The 23,074-nt window shown below is 47.8% G+C and overlaps 1 protein-coding gene across 4 annotated transcripts in view; it reads left to right on the top strand.

The window, feature by feature from the left end:
• The window catches only part of LOC147356593 (solute carrier family 2, facilitated glucose transporter member 5), a 44,647-nt gene extending 21,850 nt beyond the window's left edge, over positions 1-22,797 (top strand). For 3 of the 4 annotated variants that reach the window (XM_086344318.1, XM_086344317.1, XM_086344320.1), the window contains exons 2-12: positions 4,007-4,105; positions 4,743-4,903; positions 11,799-11,923; positions 16,326-16,478; positions 19,602-19,727; positions 19,840-20,027; positions 20,144-20,254; positions 20,884-20,985; positions 21,272-21,347; positions 21,813-21,940; positions 22,032-22,797. In XM_086344318.1, the coding sequence (XP_086200444.1) occupies positions 4,007-4,105; positions 4,743-4,903; positions 11,799-11,923; positions 16,326-16,478; positions 19,602-19,727; positions 19,840-20,027; positions 20,144-20,254; positions 20,884-20,985; positions 21,272-21,347; positions 21,813-21,940; positions 22,032-22,235 (1,473 nt within the window). In that variant the 3' untranslated portion in view covers positions 22,236-22,797. The remainder of the gene's footprint in view (positions 1-4,006; positions 4,106-4,742; positions 4,904-11,798; positions 11,924-16,325; positions 16,479-19,601; positions 19,728-19,839; positions 20,028-20,143; positions 20,255-20,883; positions 20,986-21,271; positions 21,348-21,812; positions 21,941-22,031) is intronic. The other variant, XM_086344321.1, reaches the window with a different exon arrangement.
• The last annotated feature ends 277 nt before the right edge of the window (positions 22,798-23,074 follow it).

Here is a 23,074-nt window from a genome sequence, read left to right as displayed (position 1 = left end):
TCATCAGTTCATGAACATTTGGGTTGTTTCCACTTTTGAGTATGGTAAAAATGCTGCTATGAACATTTGTGATCAAGTTTGTGTAAACTCAAGTTTATGTTTTCATTCTCTTGGGTATAAACCTAGGAGTGGATTTGCTGGGTCATATACTTACTCTACATTTAACTTTTTGAAGAACTGTTGGACTGTTTTCCAAAGTGGCTGCACCATTTTGCATTCCCCCAGCAATGTGAGAGGGTTCACAACGTCCTTATCAACACGTATTATGTTTTTTTGGCTTTAATCATCCTAATGAGTGAGCAGTAGCATCAAACTGTGGGTTTGATTTTCATTTTTCTGACAGAATACCAGTTCCTTTAATTTTGCTCCCTAAAATAATCCTCAAAGCTGGCACCTCTTGCCCCTGCCTTAGTCACTCCGCTACCCAAGCCCCCACCCTCTCTCAGTCACTTTCCTGACTTCCCTTTTTAACCACTTTTGTGGATTTTCTTCATAAAACTTGCTACAGTTCTAGTTTAATTATTAAGTACTTTAAAAAAAAGTCTTCCCCATTGGACCACAGTCTTCTTGGGGGCAGGCATTTTGCTCAACAGACTGTAGGGTGGTATCTGGCTCATAGGTGGCTGTCAGTAAATATTTGTTTAATGCATTGTCCATGAAAAATTAACCAACAGTCAATCTAAGAAAGACATGGAAATTTTTATTCATGCCAGCTTGAGGATTATAACCTGGGAAACAGCCTTTCAGAGAGCTCTGGGGACTCTTCTTCCTGTTAGAAGTCAAAGCACAGTTATGTAATTTCTGAGACAGAGGGTTATATACATCAAAGTAACGTATTGATGGTTTACATAGTCTAGAAAAGCAAGTAAAGAGCTATTGTGACCTCTTGTAGGATTGAAGAAGGAATGTTGTCTCCTAAGGTTTTATCTTGCTGGGGCCGGGAGGAAATTGCTTTTTTTTATTATTTATTTATCTATTTAGGAGTAGGCATTCCTGTGTTTTCTAAGGGGACCTAGTTAATGTGTAACACAGATGCACAATGCACCCTAAAGGGGAGGAGATAATGATCCAAGCAGCGAAGAAGATTTTACCTTAAATTTTTCTTTTCCTGCCTTAAGAATAATTCTGTTTCATCCAAAGGAAGGAGTTTGGACCAGCAAGGTTAGTGAAGACTTACCAAAATGTCCTTGCATTTTCCACAAAGGGTGAACTCTGATTCCCAAGGGTCCCTAGAATGTGCCTGTGGCTTGAATTCAAGGAAGAAGCCAGGGACTAGAAGTTGAATCATGTGCTCTGGGCTTAAAGAATTGACAGCCTGAGATCCTTCTGATGAGTTTTGCTAGGATCCTGTAAAAGCAGTCAAGGAGCTGTCTAGTCATGTGCCTGGCAAGATCCTCCCAGTTTAGGGTATGAGCTCAGGGCATCACTCAGCTCCCTGGCTGAGCTTTGCTAAGGACTTTAAATCCTAGGACTCATCAAAGCAGAATGCCGGAGTTGCCCCTGCAGAATGAATGAAACTGGGTGCATTTATAGTTTATCACTTACTGAGAAGAGAATTGGAAGAGGAGACATTTTAATTAACATTTTTTCTTCCTTCATTTCTTCCTTCCTTCCTCCCTTCCATCAAATCAAGCAATAGGACAGCTATGAAGTGAAGTGAAATTCACTCAGTTGTGTCCAACTCTTTGTGACCCCATGGACTATACAGTCCGTGGAATTCTCCAGGCCAGAATACTGGAGTGGGTAGCCTTTCCCTTCTCCAGGGGATCTTCCCAACCTAGGGATCGAACCCAGGTCTCCCACATTGCAGGTGGATTCTTTACCAGCTGAGCCACCAGGGAAGCCCAAGAATACTGGAGTGGGTAGCCTATCCCTTCTCCAGCTACAGGGGAGGGATCTTTGCTTTGTTCTCTACTATCTCCCTATTACATAGGACCAGAATGCCTGACGCACAGTGGGTGCTCAATCTGTTGAATGAATGAATGAATGAGTGAATGATTACCCGGAGCACTTCAGGAGATGAGCTCCCTATTACATAGGACCAGAATGCCTGACGCACAGTGGGTGCTCAATCTGTTGAATGAATGAATGAGTGAATGATTACCCGGAGCACTTCAGGAGATGAGCTCAGTTGGCCCTATGCTACCTACTGGGTGAGGTTTTGGGGGTGGTGGTGGGTGTGCCTACCTGTGTACCCCCGTCTTTAGAAAACACCACGCAGCAACTGCCCTGGAACCCTTCTTCCCTCCTGGGCCCCATTGCCTGCTCCCCGACTTCCATCACCCACTGCCTCTACTGGCCCCAGGGAGTGGTGGGGCCTGAGCCTACTGCTCCTTTTCGGTGGCTCTTCTCATCCTCACCAGAAACTTCCTGTGAACAAAGTGTTTGTTAATTCATTTGGTGGAGGGAGGGTTCGGCTCTTAACCAGGGCCTTTGCGGGTCCTACACTTGCTCTGTGGGGTAGGGGAGGGGTGTCACTAGCTCGCACGTCCCCTTCCGGGCACAAGGCAAGGCCTTGTTTCTCAGCCTGTCCTATTCCTACTTGCCTCTCTCAAAACGTCCTCCTTAGATCAGCAGGGATGTTGTTCAAGGAGATGTGAGGACCACAGCTTGGCACAGGAGGTACTGGGTCCCATGTGCCAGGGACCTCAGTAGGAACACAGGATGAAGTGCCTCAACAGTGGGTTCTGAGAGCCATACCCAGACTCACCCCCAGTCAGTGGATTCACCTTCAGGACTAGACGCTTCCATAAAATTAATCCTCGCAATAACTCCAAGGGTTGTCATTATCCTAATGCTAAAGGTGAGGAAATTGAAGATCAAAGAAATTAAGCCAGAAAGTGGCAATGAACAAATTCAAACTGAGATCCATAGGGTCTAACAGCAAAGCTCCTTCCACTTAATGAGTGTTCAAAGTTTCCCAAGGGTCAAAGGGGATATCACGGAATGTGTGTGTTTAAAGAGTCCCCCGAAATCTATATTTAAATTTTTTTCACTGTGCCTTCTGCTTCTTACAGCAAAGTCTAGAGGTTAAAGGAAATGAATCAGTGACCCTAAATAATTAAAAATTTTCACATTTCTTCTCTTTGATTTTTAAGGGAGTTTGTGTCGGAGGCAACCCTTTGGACTACAGCCCACCAGGCGCCTCTGTCCTTGGGATTTTTCAGACAAGAATACTGGAGTGGGTTGTCATTTCCTCCTCCAGGGGATCTTCCTGAGCCAAGGATCAAAACCACATCTCTTGCATCTCCTGCATTGCAGCGAATTCTTAACTTGCTGAGCCATCAGGGAAACCCCGGTGGCATAGTGGTAAAGAAACCACCTGCCAATCCAGGAGACATAAGAGATGTGGGTTCAGTCCCGGAGTCAGGAAGATCTCCTAGAAGAGGAAATGGCAACCCCTTCCAGTATTTTTGCTTGGAGAATCTCATGGACAGAGGAGCCTGACAGGCTACAGTCCTTGGGATGGCAAAGAGTTGGACACGACTGAGCGACTAAACACACAAACACACGACTGAGCGACTAAACACACAAGTGCTGTTGGAGGCAGTGCTTGAGTGCATTTGCTGCAGTAGGCCAAGGCAGCTCCACAGCAGAAATGTCATAGAAGCACTCAGACATTGGATGGAGTGCTGGAACAGGTGACCCTTTAGTTCTGTTCTGACCCAGTGATTCTCAACCAGGGGCAAGTCCCCACCCACTCTGGGGACATCTAGCTATGTCTGGAGACATTTAGGTTGCCACACATGGGGGGAGGGCTGTCCCTACCGTGCACATAGGACAGCCCAGGACAACACAGGATTGTCCAAGCCTAAGCGCTACTGTTAAAGAAACCTGTGCCACACAGGTGAGTGGAGGGTAGGTTTCCAGACACGGAGTGGTTGAAAGACCGTGGGTCTTCAGGTCCCATTACATCCGTCTTTCTACAAGACTCTGAGTAAATCCTGAGTTCCATGGAAGCCCGGGGATGCTTCCTGACCTGAAGCTGTGATCTCGTCTCCCGCAGAGGCTGACACCCGTGATTGTTCTGGCGACACTGATAGCTGCCTTTGGGTCGTCCTTCCAGTATGGGTACAACGTGGCTGCTATTAACTCCCCTTCAGAGGTAGGTCGCTGTGGTGGGCAAGGCACAGCCCCCTAGGGAACAGGGAGGTGGGTTTGGAGCAGCTGGTGTCTGGGTGGCTGCTAGGGTGGACCACATACGTGTTGGGGGCACACGGTGGGGCCTCGAGTGAAGGGAGGGGTCACACCCAGGAGACAACAGCACAGACTCAAGGAACCTGCAGGCACAGGGCCGTGGGGTGCACCAGGTCCCCAGGCCTCAGATTCTTGTGGAGAGCCAGGCCTGGCTGGACACAAGGCGGGCTGGCCTCAGGGGTGGTCGCGGGGGAGGTTTGAGAGGGCTCTAATCTTCTACAGACAGGTAATCCACGGCAGGGTCTGGATGGGGAAGGGATCATCTGACATTGATTCTGTGATTGGAAGGGTGGAGTCATTCCTTTCTGGGGTTAGAAACATCCTGAGTGGTTTGCCTATCAGAGGCCTTGCAGCCCCCTACATCCTGCCCCCGGCCTGTGGGTGCCCCCTGCTAATTGCTTTTAATCCTCAGTCCCTCTCCTGCACTTCATCATGTTGATGTCCACATGCCCAGCTCATCCCATCGGGTGGCCCAACAGCTTCCATCCTTCTTTCTGCAAACCAGCTCGAATGACTCTGGTGTTCTGCTTTGCTCTGCTCTCCAGTTCATGAAAGACTTCTACAACTATACCTACTATGACAGAGTCGGTGAATACATGAACGAGTTCTACTTGACCTTGCTGTGGTCGGTTACCGTGTCCATGTTTCCCTTCGGAGGCTTCCTCGGCTCTCTCATGGTTGGCCCCTTGGTAAATAACTTAGGCAGGTAAGAGACAGTGAAACTCATAGACTCCATCAGAGTTTAAAATCCAGACCAAAAAAAAAAAAGTCTCACAGACAAATAAACTTATGTTTTCCAGTAGGGAAGGATCCGGGCAAGGGATAGTTAGGGAGTCTGGGATGGATATGTACACACTGCTGTATTTAAAAGGGACGCACGGTGTAGCACAGCGAGCTTTGCTCTGCCGCATAGCATGGCAGCCTGGATAGGCGGGGACTTTGGTAGAGAATGGATACATGGATATGTATGGCTCAGTCTCTTTGCTGTCCACCTGAAACTGTCATGACATTGTTAATCGGCTATACTCCAATATAAAAGAAAAAGTTTCAGAAAAAGAAAAAAAAATTTTTTAAAGCCAAGCTTAAAGCAGAAATCATTATTGTAAAACTAGGTAATGACCACTGTGATGATTTTTGTTTCTTAATGGAGTTAAGAAGAAGACCAGACCTTGACCAAGTGTCTGGGGACTTAGGCAATGAAGGTCTCAAGGGTGGAGGTGGGTGGGGGTGACGGTTCTCAGGCTCTGGGGTGGGCTTGGACAGAACACAGAGTGCTTCAGAGATCAGGATTCACTCCCACTCTTGCCCTCTCTTGTCTTAAAATATTACCACAACTTCTTTCTGACCTTTGGAAGAGTCAAGGGTAGGACAGCATGGCCAAGACATGGGGCACAGTGTAGACTGTAGCCTAATGCTCCTAAACTCTGCCTCCTAAGTGAAGGTAAGCTAACCTGCTCTGTTCTTTTATACTGGGGCCCAGTAATATGCAAAATGTAGCCCAAGTTAAATTCCTGCAAAACTCTGAAATGGCTAAGATCAGTGTCGAGCCCTTCCGGGTGAAACCATGATCCCAGGGCGACCTTCATTGTGAGGGTCATGAACGCCAAGAGCAGAGCTTAAATCTTGCCTCTAACTCTAGACACATGAGAGGTTCTGTATTTGATTCTCCCACTCCCCGGGTAAAAATCCACAGGCATGAGATAGCAGCCTTGTTATGAGCAACATTTAAGAGTTCCTCCCCTCCAACCTCCTCCCTCTGAGGATGGGCACACAGAGGCAGGTTGAGGTCAGGGCTCCGTTCTCAGCCACAGATCTAGTGAGCTCAAGACTCAAGGCCCGACTTTACAACTTGATTCCTTCCCTAGTCTTTTTCAAAAAGAATCTAAGGACTTCCCTGGTGGCTCAGAGGTAAAGACTCTGCCTGCCAACTCAGGAGACACAGGCTCAACCCCTGATCTGAGAAGATCCCATAGGCTGAGGAACAACTAAGCCCATGTGACACAGCTATTGAGCCTGTGCTCCCCAACAAAAGAAGCCTCTGCAATGAGAAGCCACAAGCGGGGAGTAGTCCCCTCGCTGCAACTAGAGAAAAAGGCTTGCAGCAATGAAGACTCAGCACAGCCAAAAATAAACAAATAAGTCAAATTATTTATATATATATATATATATATATATATGTAAAACACACACACACAAAAATAGAATCTGAGAATAGACACATACAAGCTGTGAATCGGAATCTAAGATCCTGAAGTCTTTCGGACAGTCTGGTGTTGGATGCACAGTTCTCCTTGTGGACCACCAGAGGGCAGGACATCAATCAGGTCACAGGTCTGCAGGGTGCTTCTCGAGTGAAGGACTAGCCGTCTGGTCTGCAGATGGAGCTGACAGTTACAAGTCCAACTGAAGAAGTGATAAATACTGTTCAGTTGTTTGTGGTTTTCTTAAAGATTTGTCAGCATTCCTTAAATGTCAGTAGCAAGCTAACAATTTATTGATTTGTTCGTCTGTGCCAGGCTCTATCCCAAGTGCTTTTAGGGGATATTCAGTTCACTTCAGTTCAGTCGCTCAGTCGTATCCGACTCTGCAATCCCATGGGCTGCTGCATGCCAGGCTTCCCTGTCCATAACCAACCCCGAGACTTTACTCAAACTCATGTCCATAGAGTCAGTGATGCCGTCCAATCATCTCATCTTCTGTCTTCCCCTTCTCCTGCCTTCCCAGCAACAAGGTCTTTTCCAGTGAGTCAGTTCTTCACATCAGTTGGTCAAAGTATTGGAGCTTCAGCTTCAGCATCAGTCCTTCCAATAAATATTCAGGACTGATTTCCTTTAGGATTGACTGGTTTGATCTCCTTGCTAGTCCAAGGGACTCTCAAAGAGTCTTCTCCAAACACCACAGTTCAAGACTATCAGTTCTTTGGCTTAGGGGATATTAATTCCACCAATTCTTACAAAAGCCCCTTCCTCTTTTCACACTTGGGAAAAACAGGCAAAGAGGGGTGCTGTAACTTAGCCAGAATTACACAGCTGGGAGGAAATTGCATCTCTAAGCATGTGCAAGTAATGTCCACACTGGACTCTGTTATTTCAGCCACAGATATCTTCTCAATCTGTTGCTTTATTTTTAATTGTATATATAGTATTTTTAAAGCTTACTTTTGTTATGTGTTTAATGAATTAATGTATTCATTTGCCTGTTCTGGGTCTTAGTTGCAGCTTGGGGGATCTTCAGACTCCGTTGTGGCATGCAGGATCTTTATTTTTTTTATTTTTTTTATTTTTAAACTTTACAATATTGTATTGGTTCCACCATAATGCAGGATCTTTAGTTGCAGCATATGGGATCTAGTTCCCTGACTAGGGATCAAACCTGGGCCCCTAAATTGGGAGCTTGGAGCCTTAGCCACTGGACCACCAGGGAAGTCCCCATATAGTAAAAATTCAAAATCTTTAAATGTTCAAGTGGTCACATTTAACTAATTCATGATTTTTGCTTTTTGTGTCTTAAATAGTCTTTCTTACCAGATGTCTAGGAGGGCATGGCAACTCCCATGGACAGAGGAGCCTGGTGGGCTACCGTCCATTGGGTTGGAAAGGGTTGGACACACTGAAGCAACTTAGCACCCATGCACACACCAGATGTCATTCGGATGGTCTTCTATAATTTAAAAAATAATTTTACAACTTTGTCTTCCCCATATAGATCTGGAATTTTGATTTGTATTTGATGGGTGAGTGGTGAGGGAAAGCCAGTTTTATTTTTTTCATGTAAAAAAATAAATCGAAATCCCTGAAAAAGGATTCTACTTGGAATTACTTTGGATTTATTTAATTGGAGGAAAACTGACATCCTTACACTACTGAATCTTCTCTTTCACAAGCAGTCTATGGCTCATTTATTTACCCCAGAAGTTACTCCAGTTGCTTGTCTGAGGTTTCATGTCTTCTGTTCTGGAAAGTTTTCAGCCATCATTTCTGTGAATATTTTTTCTCCTCCATTTTCTATATTCTTTCTTTGGGAAACTCCTCAGTGTCTTTGTTGTTGTTGTTGCCTTTTTGACTTCTTTAAAAAATTATTTAAAAAAAGTTATGGTGGGAATTCTCGGTGGTTCAGTGGTTAGGACTGGGTGTTTTCACTGCTGGGGTCTGGGTTTGATCCTTGGTCAGGAAACTAAGATCTTGCAGGAAAAAAAAAAAGTGGTAAAATGTATGTATAACATTTTAATCAAATTTTAATTGTGTAGGTATCAGCATTAAGTGCATTCACATTGTTATGTAACCATGACCACCGTCCATCGCTATAACTTCTCATCTTGCAAAAATGGACACTGTGTACCCATTAAACAATAACTCCCCTTTCTCCTCTTCCCCTGAGTCACCAATGGACTTTGTATCTCTGTGCATTTGACTACTCTAGGGACCTCATATGAATGGAATCATGTAAGATTTGTCTTTGTGTGACTGGGTCATCTCACTTTAGCTTAATGCCCTCAAAGTACAATATTATTGTAGCACATGTTGGGATTTCTTTCATTTTAAGGCTGAATAATACTCTGATGTATGAACATACCACATTCAGTTTATTCTTTCATTCATTGATGGATGTCTGGGTTGCTTCCCCTCTCTGGCTGCTGTGACTAATGATATTATGAAAGCGAAAGTGTTAGTCGCTCAGTCATGTCCAACCCTTTGTGACCCCATGGACTGTAGCCTGCCAGACTCCTCTGTCTGTGGAATTCTCCAGACAAGAATACTGGAGTGGATAGCCATTCCCTTCTGCAGGGTATCTTCCTAACCCATGGATCGAAGCATGGGTCTCCTGCATTGCAGTTGAATTCTTTACTGTTTGAGCCACCAGGGAAGCCCAATGATATTTATAATCCGCCCTACCTTAATCTGTCGTACTTCCCTCCTCTTCCTCCTGCTCCTTCTTCTTTCTCTCTTTCTTGCTTTCTATGTAACTTCCCCAGATTTGCCTTTCTATTCATTAATTCTCTCCTCTGCTGAAGTTGTCTTCTGCGTTTTTGTTTCAATGACTATATTTTTCATTTCTATAATTTTTATTCATTTGTTTTTAAAATCTATCTCTTTTTTGCTATTATTTTGGATAGTTTTGTTTTAAATACTTTCTTGTTCTTTGTATACTATGCTTTGACTCCTTATTTTTTTTAATTAATTTATGTTTAATGGAAGGATAATTGCTTTACAGAATCTTGTTTTTTGTCAAACCTCAGCATGAATCAGCCATAGGTGTATATGTATGCCCTATGACACAACTTATTTAATACATATTTTGTAACTTTCTATCTAATCCTGTTGTCTGAAGCTGTACTGTCTGTGTGTGATGTGGTGGATCGTTTTGTGTATCCGGTAACTGTACTGCTCCTTCCTGGGGGGTAATGGGAGTGGGGGCTAGGGGAGTCCCAGGAGCCTGATGTGAGGGGACACCCAAGACAAGCTTTCACTTTGCCGTTGGCTCTCCAGGGCCCAAGTCCATGTCCAGTCTTGACTTAAATGGGAATGCTTTGTAAGTTTCACTAAGTTGGGTTTTTTTCTTATAGGTTTTTAAGGGATGGGCTTCCCTCATAGCTCGTTTGGTAAAGAATCAGCCTGCAATGCAGGAGACCCCAGTTCGATTCGGGGTTGGGAACATCCGCTGGAGAAGGGATAGGCTACCCACTCCAAAATTCTGGCCTGGAGATTCCATGGACTGTAAAGTCCATGGGGCCGAAAAGAGTCAGACACAAGAGAGCAACTTTCACTCACTCACTCACTCTTTTAAGGGATACCCTTTATTAGCACACATAAGTTCCTTCATTTTTATGTAGGTGAAAGTGTTAATCACTCAGTTGTGTCCAACTCTTTAAGATCCCATGGACTGTAGCCTACCAGGCTTTTCTGTCCATGGAATTCTCCAGGCAAGAATACTGGAGTGGGGTGCCATTGCCTTCCGCCCCCAGGGATCAAATCCAGGTCTCCTGCATTACAGGCAGATTCTTTACCATCTGAACCATCAGGGAACCCCAGCCCTTATTTTTATGCAAGGCTTTTAAAAAAATCATAATGGGTATCAAATTTTGTTGACTTCTTTTTCGTGTCTGACTCTTTGCGACCCCATGGACTATACAGTCCATGGAATTCTCCAGGCCAGAATACTGGAGTGGGTAGCCATTCCCTTCTCCAGGGGATCTTCCCAACCCAGGGATCGAACCCAGGCCTCCTGCATTGCAGGCAGATTCTTTACCAGCTGAGCCACAAGGGAAAATACTCCTTTTATTTACTTATTTTTGGTCACACTGGGTCTTTGTTGGTTTTGCCTAGGCTTTCTCTAGTTGCAGTGAGCAGGCACTGTTCTTCATTGTGGTGCGAGGGTTTCTCATTGCGGTGGTTTCTCTGTTGCAGAGCATGGGCTCTGGGCACTTGGGCTTCGGTAGCTGCAGCATGCAGGCTCAGCAGTTGTGGCACATGGGCTTAGTTGCGCCTTAGCATTGGAGTGTGTCTGGACCAAGGATCAAGTCCCCTGCACTGGCAGGCAGGCTCTTATCCATTGCACCAAGGAAGTCCTGAAAGATTCTTAACTGTACTGTTGAATTCGATCAGCTAATAATTCACTTAGGATTTTCACATCTATGTTGATAAGTGAGGTTGGCCTAAACTTTTCCTCTAAGGTCCTTATCCGGTTTGGATTTCAAGATTACACTAAAAGCACAGTAGTTTATGGTTTCAAACCCCTTTGTTGTTGTTCAGTCACCCAGTTGTGTCCGACTCTTTGTGACCCCATGGACTGCAGCACACCAGGCCTCCCTGTCCCTTACCATCTCCCAGAGTTTGCCCAAGTTCATGTTCATTGCATCAGTGATGCTGTCCAACCATCTCATCCTCTGAGGCCCTCTTTTCCTTCTGCCCTCAATCTTTAGCAGCATCAGCGACTTTTCCAATGAGTCAGCTATTTGCATCAGATGACAAAGATACTGGACCTTCAGCTTCAGCATCAGTCCTTCCAACAAGTATTTGGGGTTGATTTCTCTTAAGATTGACTGGTTTGCTCTCCTTGCTGTCCAAGGGGCTTTCAGGAATCTTCTCCAGCACAACAGTTTGAAGGCATCAATTCTTTGGTGTTCTGCCTTCTTTATGGTCCAGCTCTCACAACCAAACATGACTGCTGAGAACACCACAGCCTTGGCTATATGGACCTTTGTCAGCAGAGTAACGTCTGTTTTTCAACACACTGTCTAGGTTTGTCATAGCTTTCCTGCCGAGAAGCAATCGTCTTCCAATTTCATGGCTGCAGTCACCATCTGCAGTGATTTTAGAGCCCAAGAAGAGGAAACTTGTCAGTACTTCCACCTTTTCCCCTTTACTGTATTGTAATATTCAAGTCTTTGCCTGTGTGCCCCATTGATGTCCTCCCCCTGGGAGTCATTTACATTTCCTCCCACTGAGAATCAGGCCATCCACTTGACCTGCATCTGTCTTAGGTCAACAACAAAGCGTGTAACACAACAGCAACTGCTGTAATGGAGTAGAGGCCCAGCAAACACTTGTCAAAGGAGTGAGCGAAAACTTAAACCAAACTAACTGGTATTTTGTCCTCTGCAGAAAAGGAACCTTGCTGTTCAACAACATCTTCTCCATCGTGCCTGCACTCTTAATGGGATTCAGTGAGCTCGCCAAGTCATTTGAGATGATAATTGTGGCCAGGGTTTTGGTGGGAATATGTGCAGGTAAACCTTTCTGTGACTTGGGATAGTCAAGGGGAGGGAGAACAGATCTCTGGGACCTGAACCTATCTGGGGTCTCCAAAGCATGTAGGTTCAAGCTATTGCTACACCTCTGCTGTGGCTAGACACATAAGCCCCTGTGTTATTGGGATGTGTGTTACACGCAGGAAAGGTAAGGACTGTCTTTTGAAACTTTGTTTCAATTCTTTACATATATGTGAGAACCAAGTTGGACGTAACATGTATTTCCATATTGTGCACTATGGGTTATGGTCAAAAAACTTGAGAAACAATCTAATGTAGAATCCCTCTATCAGAAAAGAGTTGATGACTGTAAATGCTTCAAAGTCATTCTGCCCAGGCCAGGCTGCCCTGGTTAGGAAAGTCCCTCATCCATGATGCCTCAGACTGAAGACACATGGTGTAGGCTGTGCCATGGCCTCCCTTCACATTGGCATCTTCTGTAGGCAGAAGGGGCAGGGTCATCAAAGAGAGAGAGGTGCCCACTCTCAGAGCCATACATTGCAGAGTGGGAACCCAAGGGTGGTGGTTGTTGTTCAGTCGCTAAGTCATGTCCAACTCTTTGCGACCCCATGGACTGCAGCACTCCAGGCTTCCCTGTCCATCACCAACTCTGGGAGCTTGCTCAAACTCATGTCCATTGAGTCAGTGATACCATCCAATCATCTCATCCTGTATCCCCCACCTTCTCCTGCCCTCAATCTTTCCCAGCATCATGGTCTTTTCCAGTGAGTTGGCTCTTCACATCAGGTGGCCCAAGTATTGGAGCTTCAGTTTCAGTCCTTCCAATGAATATTCAGGGTTGATTTCCTTTTCTCATCCCCTTGCTGTCCAAAGGACTCTCAACAGGTGGGCACCCCTGGAAATGCTGCACTCTGGGCACTCACCGCTGCCCTCTCCCCACAACCCCAGGTTCTGGCATCATCAAGTGACTCATTCTCCTTCCAAACACGGGGATTGGGATGAAGGGATAAATTGCCCAGACATTAGCAAACCCCTTCCCTGGAGTTTACTGACAGTAGAGGAGATGAGGAAGAGCCTAGTATTGAAGAAAGTGGCAAGGGATTGCAGACCTGGGAGAATAAAAAGGAAAACAAGGTTCCCAAAAAGAGAACAAGTCACTTCAAAGAGGGGATAATGGGTCCCCTGGCAAACTGCCCTCATTCTGGCTATGCCTGAGAGTGCCTGGACATTTATCTGCCATCTGGGCAGGAGCAGCAAGACACCCAGCCCCGCTCCTGTGGGTTTTTCCTGCAGCCAGGCTCAGCTTTATGAAACACAGACGATTCCTAGAAGTCGTTGGCAGTGGGTAGGTGCTGTTAACATTACTATTGACAGCCAACAATTCAGAGTTGATTAAAAAACAAAAAATTAGGCTCTACAAATCACAGTTTGATATTTCAACCTTTGCTTTTATTTTTGGCTGCCACTGCATGACATATGAGAGCTAGTTTCCCAAACCAGCGATTGAACCCTGGCCCTTGGTGGTGAAAGCCCAGAGTCCTAGCCACTGGACCTCCAGGGAATTCCCAACCAACCTTTGCTTTTAAATGAGTATGACTTCAAGTTGGCAGTTCTGAAACTTTTTGGCCTCAGCATCTCTCTACACTCATAAAATTATTGAGGGTTCTAAGGAGTTTTTTCTCACATGTGTTATTTTGATCAATATTTACCACATTAGAAATTGCAACTAAGAATTTAAATTAATTCATTTTAAAATAGCAATAATTAAGGCCATTACATGTCTTTATGAAAATAATTCTATTTTCTAAGGCCAAAAAAATTTAGTGGTATTGCTTTACATTTTTACAAATCTCTTCAATGTCTGGCTAAATAGAAGATAGCCAGTCTCTCAGACCTACTTCTGTGTTCTCTTGGTGTGATGTCAGCAGGTGTGTGATTGCTGAAAAACTTATCAGAGAAGGAGAGTGAAAAGGACATATAATATCTTAGGATGGTTCTGAAGATAGTTTTGATCTCACAGAACCCCAGGTGTCAGGAACTCCCTGTGTCCTTAGGTCATACTTGGAGAACTCTAGTGGAAGCCTAATCCATTTGCCATTCATTTCTTCACGTTTTCCTGAAAAGTCCAGAAAGGGTGTCATCAAACTCTGTGGTACTTTGACACCCCTAAAAATGAAGTAAGTGGCCACTCTGACCAAGGGGTACAGGGTTAGTGCAGCTCAGAATCCCAGATGCTCAGTTAGCTGGTTTGCTGTTAGTCAAGGTCTTTGGTAAAAACACTGCAGACTTTCACTAGTGGAATTTAAACTTTAAAAGTCACTTCTCTATCAACATTCGGGGAACCCGATCTCTTCACAGCCTCCAGTGTTTGTCTCTCCAGTGTTGCTCTTAATTAAGTTCCGAAGCACTTGGCCTTGAGATGCAGTCACTAGGGCCTGAATGATGAGTGGGCATTTCCAGGGCCTCACTTCCTCCACAGCCCTTTGGGCACTGGGCCTGCAGAGTCCCTCCCCACCCACCCACAAGACATCTAAGAGCTGCTCTAAAGACTGTCCCTCTTTGCTCTGAAAATCAGAAAGAATTGGTATTAATTAATGAAAGATGATGTCCTTTTAAAATACTGAGCAGAGATATCCTTGGGCAGAATGCAAAGCTTGAAAACTTGGCCATCAGTGTCCTATCTCAGGGCTATCAGACACCCTCTTGTCACCAGCAGCTCCAGCCTCCCCTCACCCCACATGGTTTCCCTTGGTCTCCCTGTGGTCAGAGCCTCCCTCCCAGACCCCAGGTCTTGCTGAGCATCAGCTTGCCTCTGGCTCTGTGTGTGGTACTTGGAACAGTGACAACCCATCAAGGAGATCAAACCAGTCAATCCTAAAGGAAATCAACCTTGAATTATCATTGGAAGGACTGATGCTCAAGCTGAAGCTCCAATACTTTGGCCACCTGATGTGAAGAGCTGACTCTTTGGAAAAGACCCAGGTGCTGGGAAAGATTGAGGGCAGGAGGAGAAGAGGGCAACAGAGGATGAGATGGTTGGATGGCATCACCAACTCAATGGACATGAGCTTGAGTAGACTCTGGGAGATAGTGAAGGACCAGGAAGCCTGGAGTGCTGCAGGAGTCAGACATGAATTAGTGACTGAACAACAACAACCCATCTGGTCTTCCCAGATCCTCAACCTCTCACTGGGCTTCTCTGAGAATTAAATGAGATAATACATGTGAAAATACTCTGGAGTCTATAGAATTAAATTCCACCTATTCATAAGGGGATCAGACTGTAGTAAGACAGGAAAACTGACAAGTTCAAATACTGAGGGTTCAAAAACAGTTCAGACCTTACACAAATCCCAGAATACAGTTGGTATTGGGTATTAGTCACTCTCGGGTCCAACTCTTTGCACCCTCATGGACTGTGTAGCCCACCAGGTTCCTCCGTCCATGGGATATTCCAGGCAAGAATACTGGAGTGAGTTGCCATTGCCTTCTCCAGGGGATCTTCCCCACCCAGGGATCAAACTCGGGTCTTCTGCATTGCAGGCAGATTCTTTACGTTGAACCACCAAGAAAGCCAAAATAAATATTGAAGTTTTTTTTTTTTTTAATGCTTGATGGAGTTTTATGCTCAAGTCATGTCTGACTCTTTGCGACCCCATGGAGTGGTTTGCTATTCCCTTCTCCAGGGGATCTTCCCAACCCAGGGATCAAACCTAGGTCTCCTGCATTGACAGGAAGATTCTTTACCACCATCACCCCTTATTGAAAAATAAAGCTTGTGCTTCAGTGTCTATGCATCAGCTTATTGTATAAATAAGAAAGCAAAGCTGGCGGGCAGGCCTTTTATTAACAGGTTTTCCCCCGCAAGGAGCAAGAGAGGAGTGTCCAGAACACACGTGGGCTTTTCCTCTCTGAAACCACAGCAGTAGGGAGGGAATTCCTGAGGTCCTGCTGGCCTGTATCCCCAGGTGACACCAGTCTGGAAGCAACAACACTGAACTTTTTCTATCAGGCCATTTTTTCTTAATGTCTAAAGGACTAAGAATTGCAAAAGGTGATGTTTGCTTACTTTTGTAGTTTTGAGAAAGTTTCAGCCCAGCTAATATGATTGCTAAGGGCTTCCCAGTGGCACAGCGGTAAAGAATCCACCTGCAATGTAAGAGACGTGGGTTTGATCCCTGGGTGGGGAAGGTCCCCTGGAGGAGGAAATGGCAACCCACTCCAGTATTCTTGAAAATCCCACGGACAGAGATGCTTGGCCGGCTACAGTCCATGGGGTTGCAAAGAGTCGGACGTGACTTAGTGACTGAGCACAACAACGATGTGATTGCTAAGGAAAATAAATGTATTTGAAGACACAGCTTGTCCCTGCCAGACTACTGTTTCCAGATTGTGTCTTTACTTCCACCCCGTCTCCCAGGTCTGTCTTCCAATGTCGTCCCCATGTACTTAGGGGAACTGGCCCCTAAGAACTGGAGGGGGGCCCTGGGGGTGGTGCCCCAGCTCTTCATCACCATCGGAATCCTTGTGGCCCAGATCTTTGGTCTTCGGAGTCTCCTGGCAAACGAAGAAGGTGAGTTCGGGATGCCTCCAGACCATTAGCCTGCTCCTATGAGCTGGTCTTTTCTGCAGAGCCCTGACCCCACAGTGTGGAGGTGGTGGTTGTGCTGAGCAGGCCTGAACAAGTTGGTGGGGACACATAGACCGGTGTTCTCTGGTCCCTCTTTGGACACGTAGGAGGGGGCTTCGAGGGAGCAGGATAAACTGCTGTCTGAGTGGCTGCTAGACCCGGGGCTAGGTAATGAAGGCAGCCAGGGGGCCAGACTCTATGTTTAAGGCTTCCAGCACCCCTGCACTGGGGCCTCCCAGCAGCTCAGCTGCCCAGGGACTTGTGGTCATCCCACTGCAGACCAGGAAAGAGGGTCACAAGACCCAGCCCCCGTGGAGGTGGTGGTGAGTCTCAGGGCCAGCATCCACCCCAGACCTGGACTCCAGAGCCACACCCCCCGCCCCACGAGCCTGGCGCCTGGCACGTAGTAGGTGCACAGTAGCTCATGACTGTCACTGTGTTTGCATGGCTTCCCCTTTCTTTGTCTTAGGTCTCAAAACTCTGAAGGGAAATCACCACTAATAAAGCACCAATCAAAACATATAAAGTACTCGTCATGGGCCAGACACAAAGCCTTTTATATTAATTCATTTAATCTTCCAGACAACCTATGAGCATGTACTGTTACTGTACCCATTTTACAGCTGTAGACCCTGAGGCCGGGAGAGGTCGTTAGGACACAAATGCAGGCAGTGCAGGCCTGGGCCGGAGTTTTAAGTACCCTCTCTCCCACCTTACAATCACCCTTGTAAGGATCTGGGACCAGGAGTGAAGCAGCTAGGTTCCTGTCTCCCGGTGATGGCATATAACCAGCCAGCAGGACTCAGAAAACCCCTGGCACCTTTCAAGTACTCTGTGGTATGTGGGGAAAGAGCCGTAGGTCCACCCAGGGAGAGGGGCTCAGAGAGGGCCTGGGCTGGGAGAAGCAAGACCAGCATTCCAGTGTGAGCAGAGAGGCCAGGAGTGTGAAGCTCTTTGTGTGACCAGGGAGCTGCAGACATCCTGCTGACCTAGCACTTTGTCCCTCCATCCTTCACGGTGACTGTTCAGCCACTGGCACCTCCCCTAGGCAGAGGTGGAGGGCAGAGCCTGGCCTGACTCATCTTAGAATCTCCAGCACAATTCATGGCACATAATAGGTGCTCAGTGAAGAAGGAAGGAAGGAGGGAAGGCCAGAAGAGAAGAGTGTCAGAGTTTATGGAAGCGAGGGGCATAGGAGGTGAGCAGCCATAGCACAAAGGCTGCAAAGAAGTCCGGGGCAGGTCAAGAACCAGGTGTCTGGATGTGGCAGGGACACTGAGACCTTGTGAGAAGACTTTCACATAGTGGGTGGGAGGGGGGCCAGAGGGCAGACAGCAGCAGCCCGAATGGCAGGCGCTTCCACGCTTGCTGTAGTCTATGCAAGGGTGATGGAAGCGGAACTCAGATCAGCTAGGCCCTGGATTCGGAGCCAAGAGGTGGGAGGAGCTTGGGAGGATGGTGATTCAGGTTTCAACGTGCCTGAGTTCCTATCTCAGCTTTTCTCCCAAATAACTGACCTCGGGGTGAGGGAGCTGCACCTTCCATGCCTCAGTGTCGGCAGGTGTAAAATGGGGTTGACTCTGGTACCTGCCTCCTGACGTCGCTGTGACAGGGAGTGGGCTACAGGTGAAAAGCCATCAGAATAGTGCCTGGCACACAGATGTCCAAGGTTACACCTTCTGCAAATCCTAGGAGAAGAGGGAGTGAGTCGGGCATTCACAGCTCCTAGAAGGAGCCTGAACCACTCATTCACTTACTTGAAATAGTTTTATTTATATATTTTTGGCTGTGCTGGGTCTTCATTGCAGCCCGGGCTTTTCTCTAGTTGCAGTGAGCAGAGATTCCTCTTGTTGCGATGTGCTGGCTTCTCATTGCGGTGGCTTCTCTTGTTGCAGAGCACGGGCTATAGGGTGCGTGGGCTTTGGTAGTTGCAGCTCCTGGGCTCTAGAGCACAGGCTCAGCAGTTGTGACCCACGGGCTTAGCTGCTGCACAGCATGTGGAATCCTCCCACCCAGGGAGGAAACCCGTGTCTTCTGCATTGTCAGGCAGACTCTCCACCACTAAGCCACCAGGGAAGCCCTGAAAGTGAAGTTGCTCAGTCATGTCTGACTCTTTGCGACCCCATGGACTGTAGCCCACCAGGCTCCTCAGTCCATGGAATTTTCCAGGCAAGAATACTGGAGTGGGTTGCCGTTTCCTTCTCCAGGGGATCTTCCCGACCCAGGGATCGAACCCGTGTCTCCCGCGTTGCAGGCAGACGCTTTACCATCTTGAGCTACCAGGGATGCCCTATTTAACCATTTTTATTGTGAGATATGATAACATATACGTGGATCCAGAACTACAGTGGAACCACATGGTGTGGAACCACGCTGCACCAAACACCATGTTGGTGTGACAGGCTCCTGTCCTGACCTGCTTCATTTTCAGCACCGTATAAAATTCCACCTGATGAGTGAACCACCGTTTATGGATGACAGTTTGCCTTGTTTCTGGGTTTCCCTTCTATAATCAGTGCTGCTTGGCCCATTCTCCTTCCACCCCAGGCACACTCCTGAGCACGACTGCTGGGTTAGAGCCTGTGTGGTGTCCAGCATCACTAGCTCCTTTTAGACCATCTCCTAAAGATGCCACATGTCCACACAGCATGTGGAGACTTCCCATCTGCCCACATTCTCACCAGCACTTGGTATCATCTGAATTTTTCACTTTGTTCAGCTGGTAGGTGAGCTCTGTGCTCATTTGCTCAGGTCGTGTCTGACTCTTTGCAGCCCCAGGGTAGGTGGGCAGTAGTTATTCATCATTATCCATTCTCTAAGTGTTTAGAGTGCCCACTCGTCATTAGGTACCAAGGGTTGGCAGACACAGGGATGAAAAAGACAAAGATCTTGTCCCCATCCCCACCCCCACTGCCCCCTGTGTTCCAGACCCAAAGATAACCAATCAGGATAAAAGGCCAGAGCGGCCAATAGGGCTCCACCTGGCTGGAGGCAGAGGCAAGCTGGAGCCAAGGCTGAGTCTGGGGCACTGGGATCAGCTTTCTGGTCACACTGGTTTCCTTGCAGGCTGGCCCATCCTCCTCGGATTGACTGGGATCCCCGCTGTGCTGCAGCTCCTCTTCCTGCCCTTCTTCCCTGAGAGTCCCAGGTACCTGCTGATTCAGAAGAAAGATGAAGCAGCTGCCAAAAGCGGTGAGGCTTTCCCTTGAGACGAGGAGAAGGGACTGAGATTCTGGCATCTTTTCAGGAGTGGGGGGGTGCACCGTGGTCCAGCCCGCAACTCGCCCTCTGCTCGCTCCCCCAGCTCTGAGGAGGCTGCGTGGCTGGCATGACGTGGATGCGGAGATAGAGGAGATCCTGGAGGAGGACAGGGCTGAGAAGGCTGTGGGCTTCATCTCCGTGCTGAAGCTGTTCAAGATGAGGTCCCTGCGGTGGCAGGTCATCTCCATCATCGTCCTCATGGCGGGCCAGCAGCTCTCCGGAGTGAATGCGGTAGGGAGCAGGTGTTGGGGGTGGGCGTGGAGCTCGGCCTGGACAATGGCGGGTGCAGGGACACCCCGAGAGGTCCAGGTGGTGGCCTGGCAGGCCTCACCTTGGTTTCCTTCTAGATCTACTACTACGCAGACCAGATTTACCTGAGCGCTGGAGTGAATGAGGACGATGTCCAATATGTGACGGCGGGCACAGGTGCTGTCAACGTGCTGATAACTGTCTGCGCCGTGAGTATCCCGGGAGCCAAGTCCCCGTCTGACAGCAGGGATGGAGGGCACGTTGGAGGGGCAGGTGGTCTCAGCCCAGGAAGGAGCCGAGATCTAGGTGGCAATGTGCCCTTTGGTCCCTTCATCTCTAACTTCTGGGCTATCCTCAGATGACAGCCTGTCTCTCCTGATGGGCAGCCTATGACTCCCAAAGATGGAGACCCCACCCACTACTCTGGAAGCTACCACCATGAGAGATGGCTCTTCTTCAATCTTATACATTGGGGGTCACTACCTGTGCCAGGGCCACTGTGTGATAAACAGGGCCCCTGGACTGGCCATTCAAGGACACACACACACACATACATACACAAGAAGGTGGGTGCACAACCCACCCAGCTCTCATTGTGCTGTGCTCACTCACTCAGTCATGTCTGGCTCTTCGTGACCCCATGGACTGTAGCCCACCAGGCTCTTCTGTCCATGGGATTCTCCAGGCAAGAATACTGGAGTGTGGCTGCCCCTTTAGAAAGGTGTTGTGTGGAACATGGAAGTGGGGCTGCCCAGGAAGGCGGGTCCGGGCAGGGATGTGGCGGGGGGTGGGGCACAGCCTGCTGAGCCTCTCACTTTTCCTCGCCCTTTCCCTCCAGATTTTCGTGGTGGAACTAATGGGGAGGAGATTCCTGCTCCTCCTGGGCTTCTCTGTCTGTTTCACCGCCTGCTGCGTGCTGACGGGTGCCTTGGCTCTGCAGGTGAGGAAGGCGGAGCCTGGGGTGCAGCCATCCACCTGGGCCCTCCTGTGCATGCTTATCATCATGATGAGTCAGCTGCTTGGGTCAGCCCTCCACCTGCCCCAGCAACCCACTGTTCATTTACAGTGGATATTCCAGGGGTATGCAGGTGGTGCTGCCTGTTGAAAAAGGCCCTCCTTCCCAACTCAGGCAGAGCAACTAGCCCTCTGGGAGACAAGAGTCCTGATGGTCCCAACCCAGATTGTCTCTGCTTTGGGTGTGATTCAACTCTGTTTCCTTTCCACAGGACGTGATATCCTGGATGCCCTACGTCAGCATCGCCTGTGTCATCTCCTACGTCATAGGGCATGCCCTTGGGCCCAGTATGTACCCCAGAGCTGATTCAATGGTTTCACTGCCCCTCTTCTGTACCACCAGCCTAGAAACTTCTGGTCTGAGCTTCTTAGAGAGGCTCCAGGGAGGGCTAGATTTGGCCCTGAATGGCTTCTGTGCTACGCTCTTGTGGCTGAGGTGTTTGGGCAGAGCATGACAAGAAGGAGGACGGTAAAGCAGCCTGTGTAGGCTGGACACAGTGCCCATGTGGTGGGCAGAGATCTTTATAGATGGTCATGGACCCCTTTTGGGGACATCACAGGATGTCACCTGTTGTGCCTGACTTTTGGTAGATGCCTTCTCACGCTGCTTCTCCACACAATCAGGAGGTCCTGGAGACATACTTGCTCCGCCTTGAGCCCAATGCCTCTGGAACCTTACATGGGCAGGGCTCCAGGACCTGTGGTGGGCTTGCTTGGCCAACGGAGAAGTCAGCTATCCCTGTTCCTCCCCAGGTCCCATCCCCGCACTGCTCGTCACCGAGATCTTCCTGCAGTCCTCCCGGCCAGCTGCCTACATGGTGGCGGGTACTGTTCACTGGCTCTCCAACTTCACTGTGGGCTTGGTCTTCCCATTCATCCAAGTAAGTGTGACCCAGGGCCCCAGAGGCACAAGATACTCAAGCAGTAAATTGAGAACCTTTTCAAAAATGTGGACCCTCTCCCCTCCCACAGGTGGGCCTCGGAGCTTACAGCTTCGTCATTTTTGCTGTGATATGTCTTCTCACCACCGTCTACATCTTCCTGATCATCCCTGAAACCAAGTCCAAGACCTTCATAGAAATCAATCGGATCTTCATCAAGATGAACAAAGTGCCAGGGGTGCACCCAGAAAAGGAGGAGCTAAAGGAGTTTCCACCGTCGACTGCAAGGCAGTAACTTGAGAGGAGGAGCCCATCAATAGGATCTGTGTAGAACTTCTCTCCTACGCTATGAATCCAGAATAAGGACAAGTTCGGTGTGGAATGCAGGCACTGCTGGGACTGTCCAAAGGGCTTCTGTGCAGTTCTTAAAGCCAGGCTGTCTCTTCCCGGATTGACCTACCACCAACCCTGAAGCATGGTGGGCAGCTATCCCTCAACCGTGCTGGTTCAGCCATTGTGTGGCTCCTGGTAAGACCAGCGCCTATCACAAAAATCATTACCATGATGTCAAGACAGAAGGAATCAAATGTGGCCAAAGAAGCTATCTCTCCTCCAATCCCATTGTCTTCTGGTAGCCACAGGCATGTGTTCAGAGTGGAATCCCTCCTCTCGTCAGATCCATCTCCAGAAACACTACTCTTGGAAAGTGTGATGTCATAAATAATGTCTAGGAATCTGGGAAGCAGGTCCCCATGGAGACTTTAACCAAGTCAGAGATTACTGATCCCAAATTATATTATTACAGGACCATGGCATTGCTTCTGTATACTCAATAAAACAAATATAATCACTTTTCACCAAGATGTTCTGTGTTTCTGTGAGCAGGTAGAAGGTGGGGGCATTCCATGCTCCTCCATGTAGCTTGGTTGCACTGGAATGTCAGCCCTTGAGGGCAGGGGTTTGACCAGTTTTGTTTATCCTGGAATCCCCACCGTCTTGAAGAGCCTGGCATGGAAAAGGCCCTTGAACAATACTTGCTGAAAGAAAGGGAGAAGTGAGAGATGAGGTGGTTACAAAGTTGTGATTTTTAAAATTTAAGATTGAGGAAACCTCTGCATGTCTTCAGGTGCATAG

Source organism: Bos grunniens, chromosome 16 (genome assembly GCF_055505025.1).
Source record: "Bos grunniens cultivar Pamir isolate PY7600 chromosome 16, Bosgru_T2T1.0, whole genome shotgun sequence".
Lineage (NCBI taxonomy): Eukaryota > Metazoa > Chordata > Mammalia > Artiodactyla > Bovidae > Bos > Bos grunniens.
The sequence above is the reverse complement of the archived record's forward strand: the minus strand, read 5'-3'. Positions and strand labels throughout refer to the sequence as shown.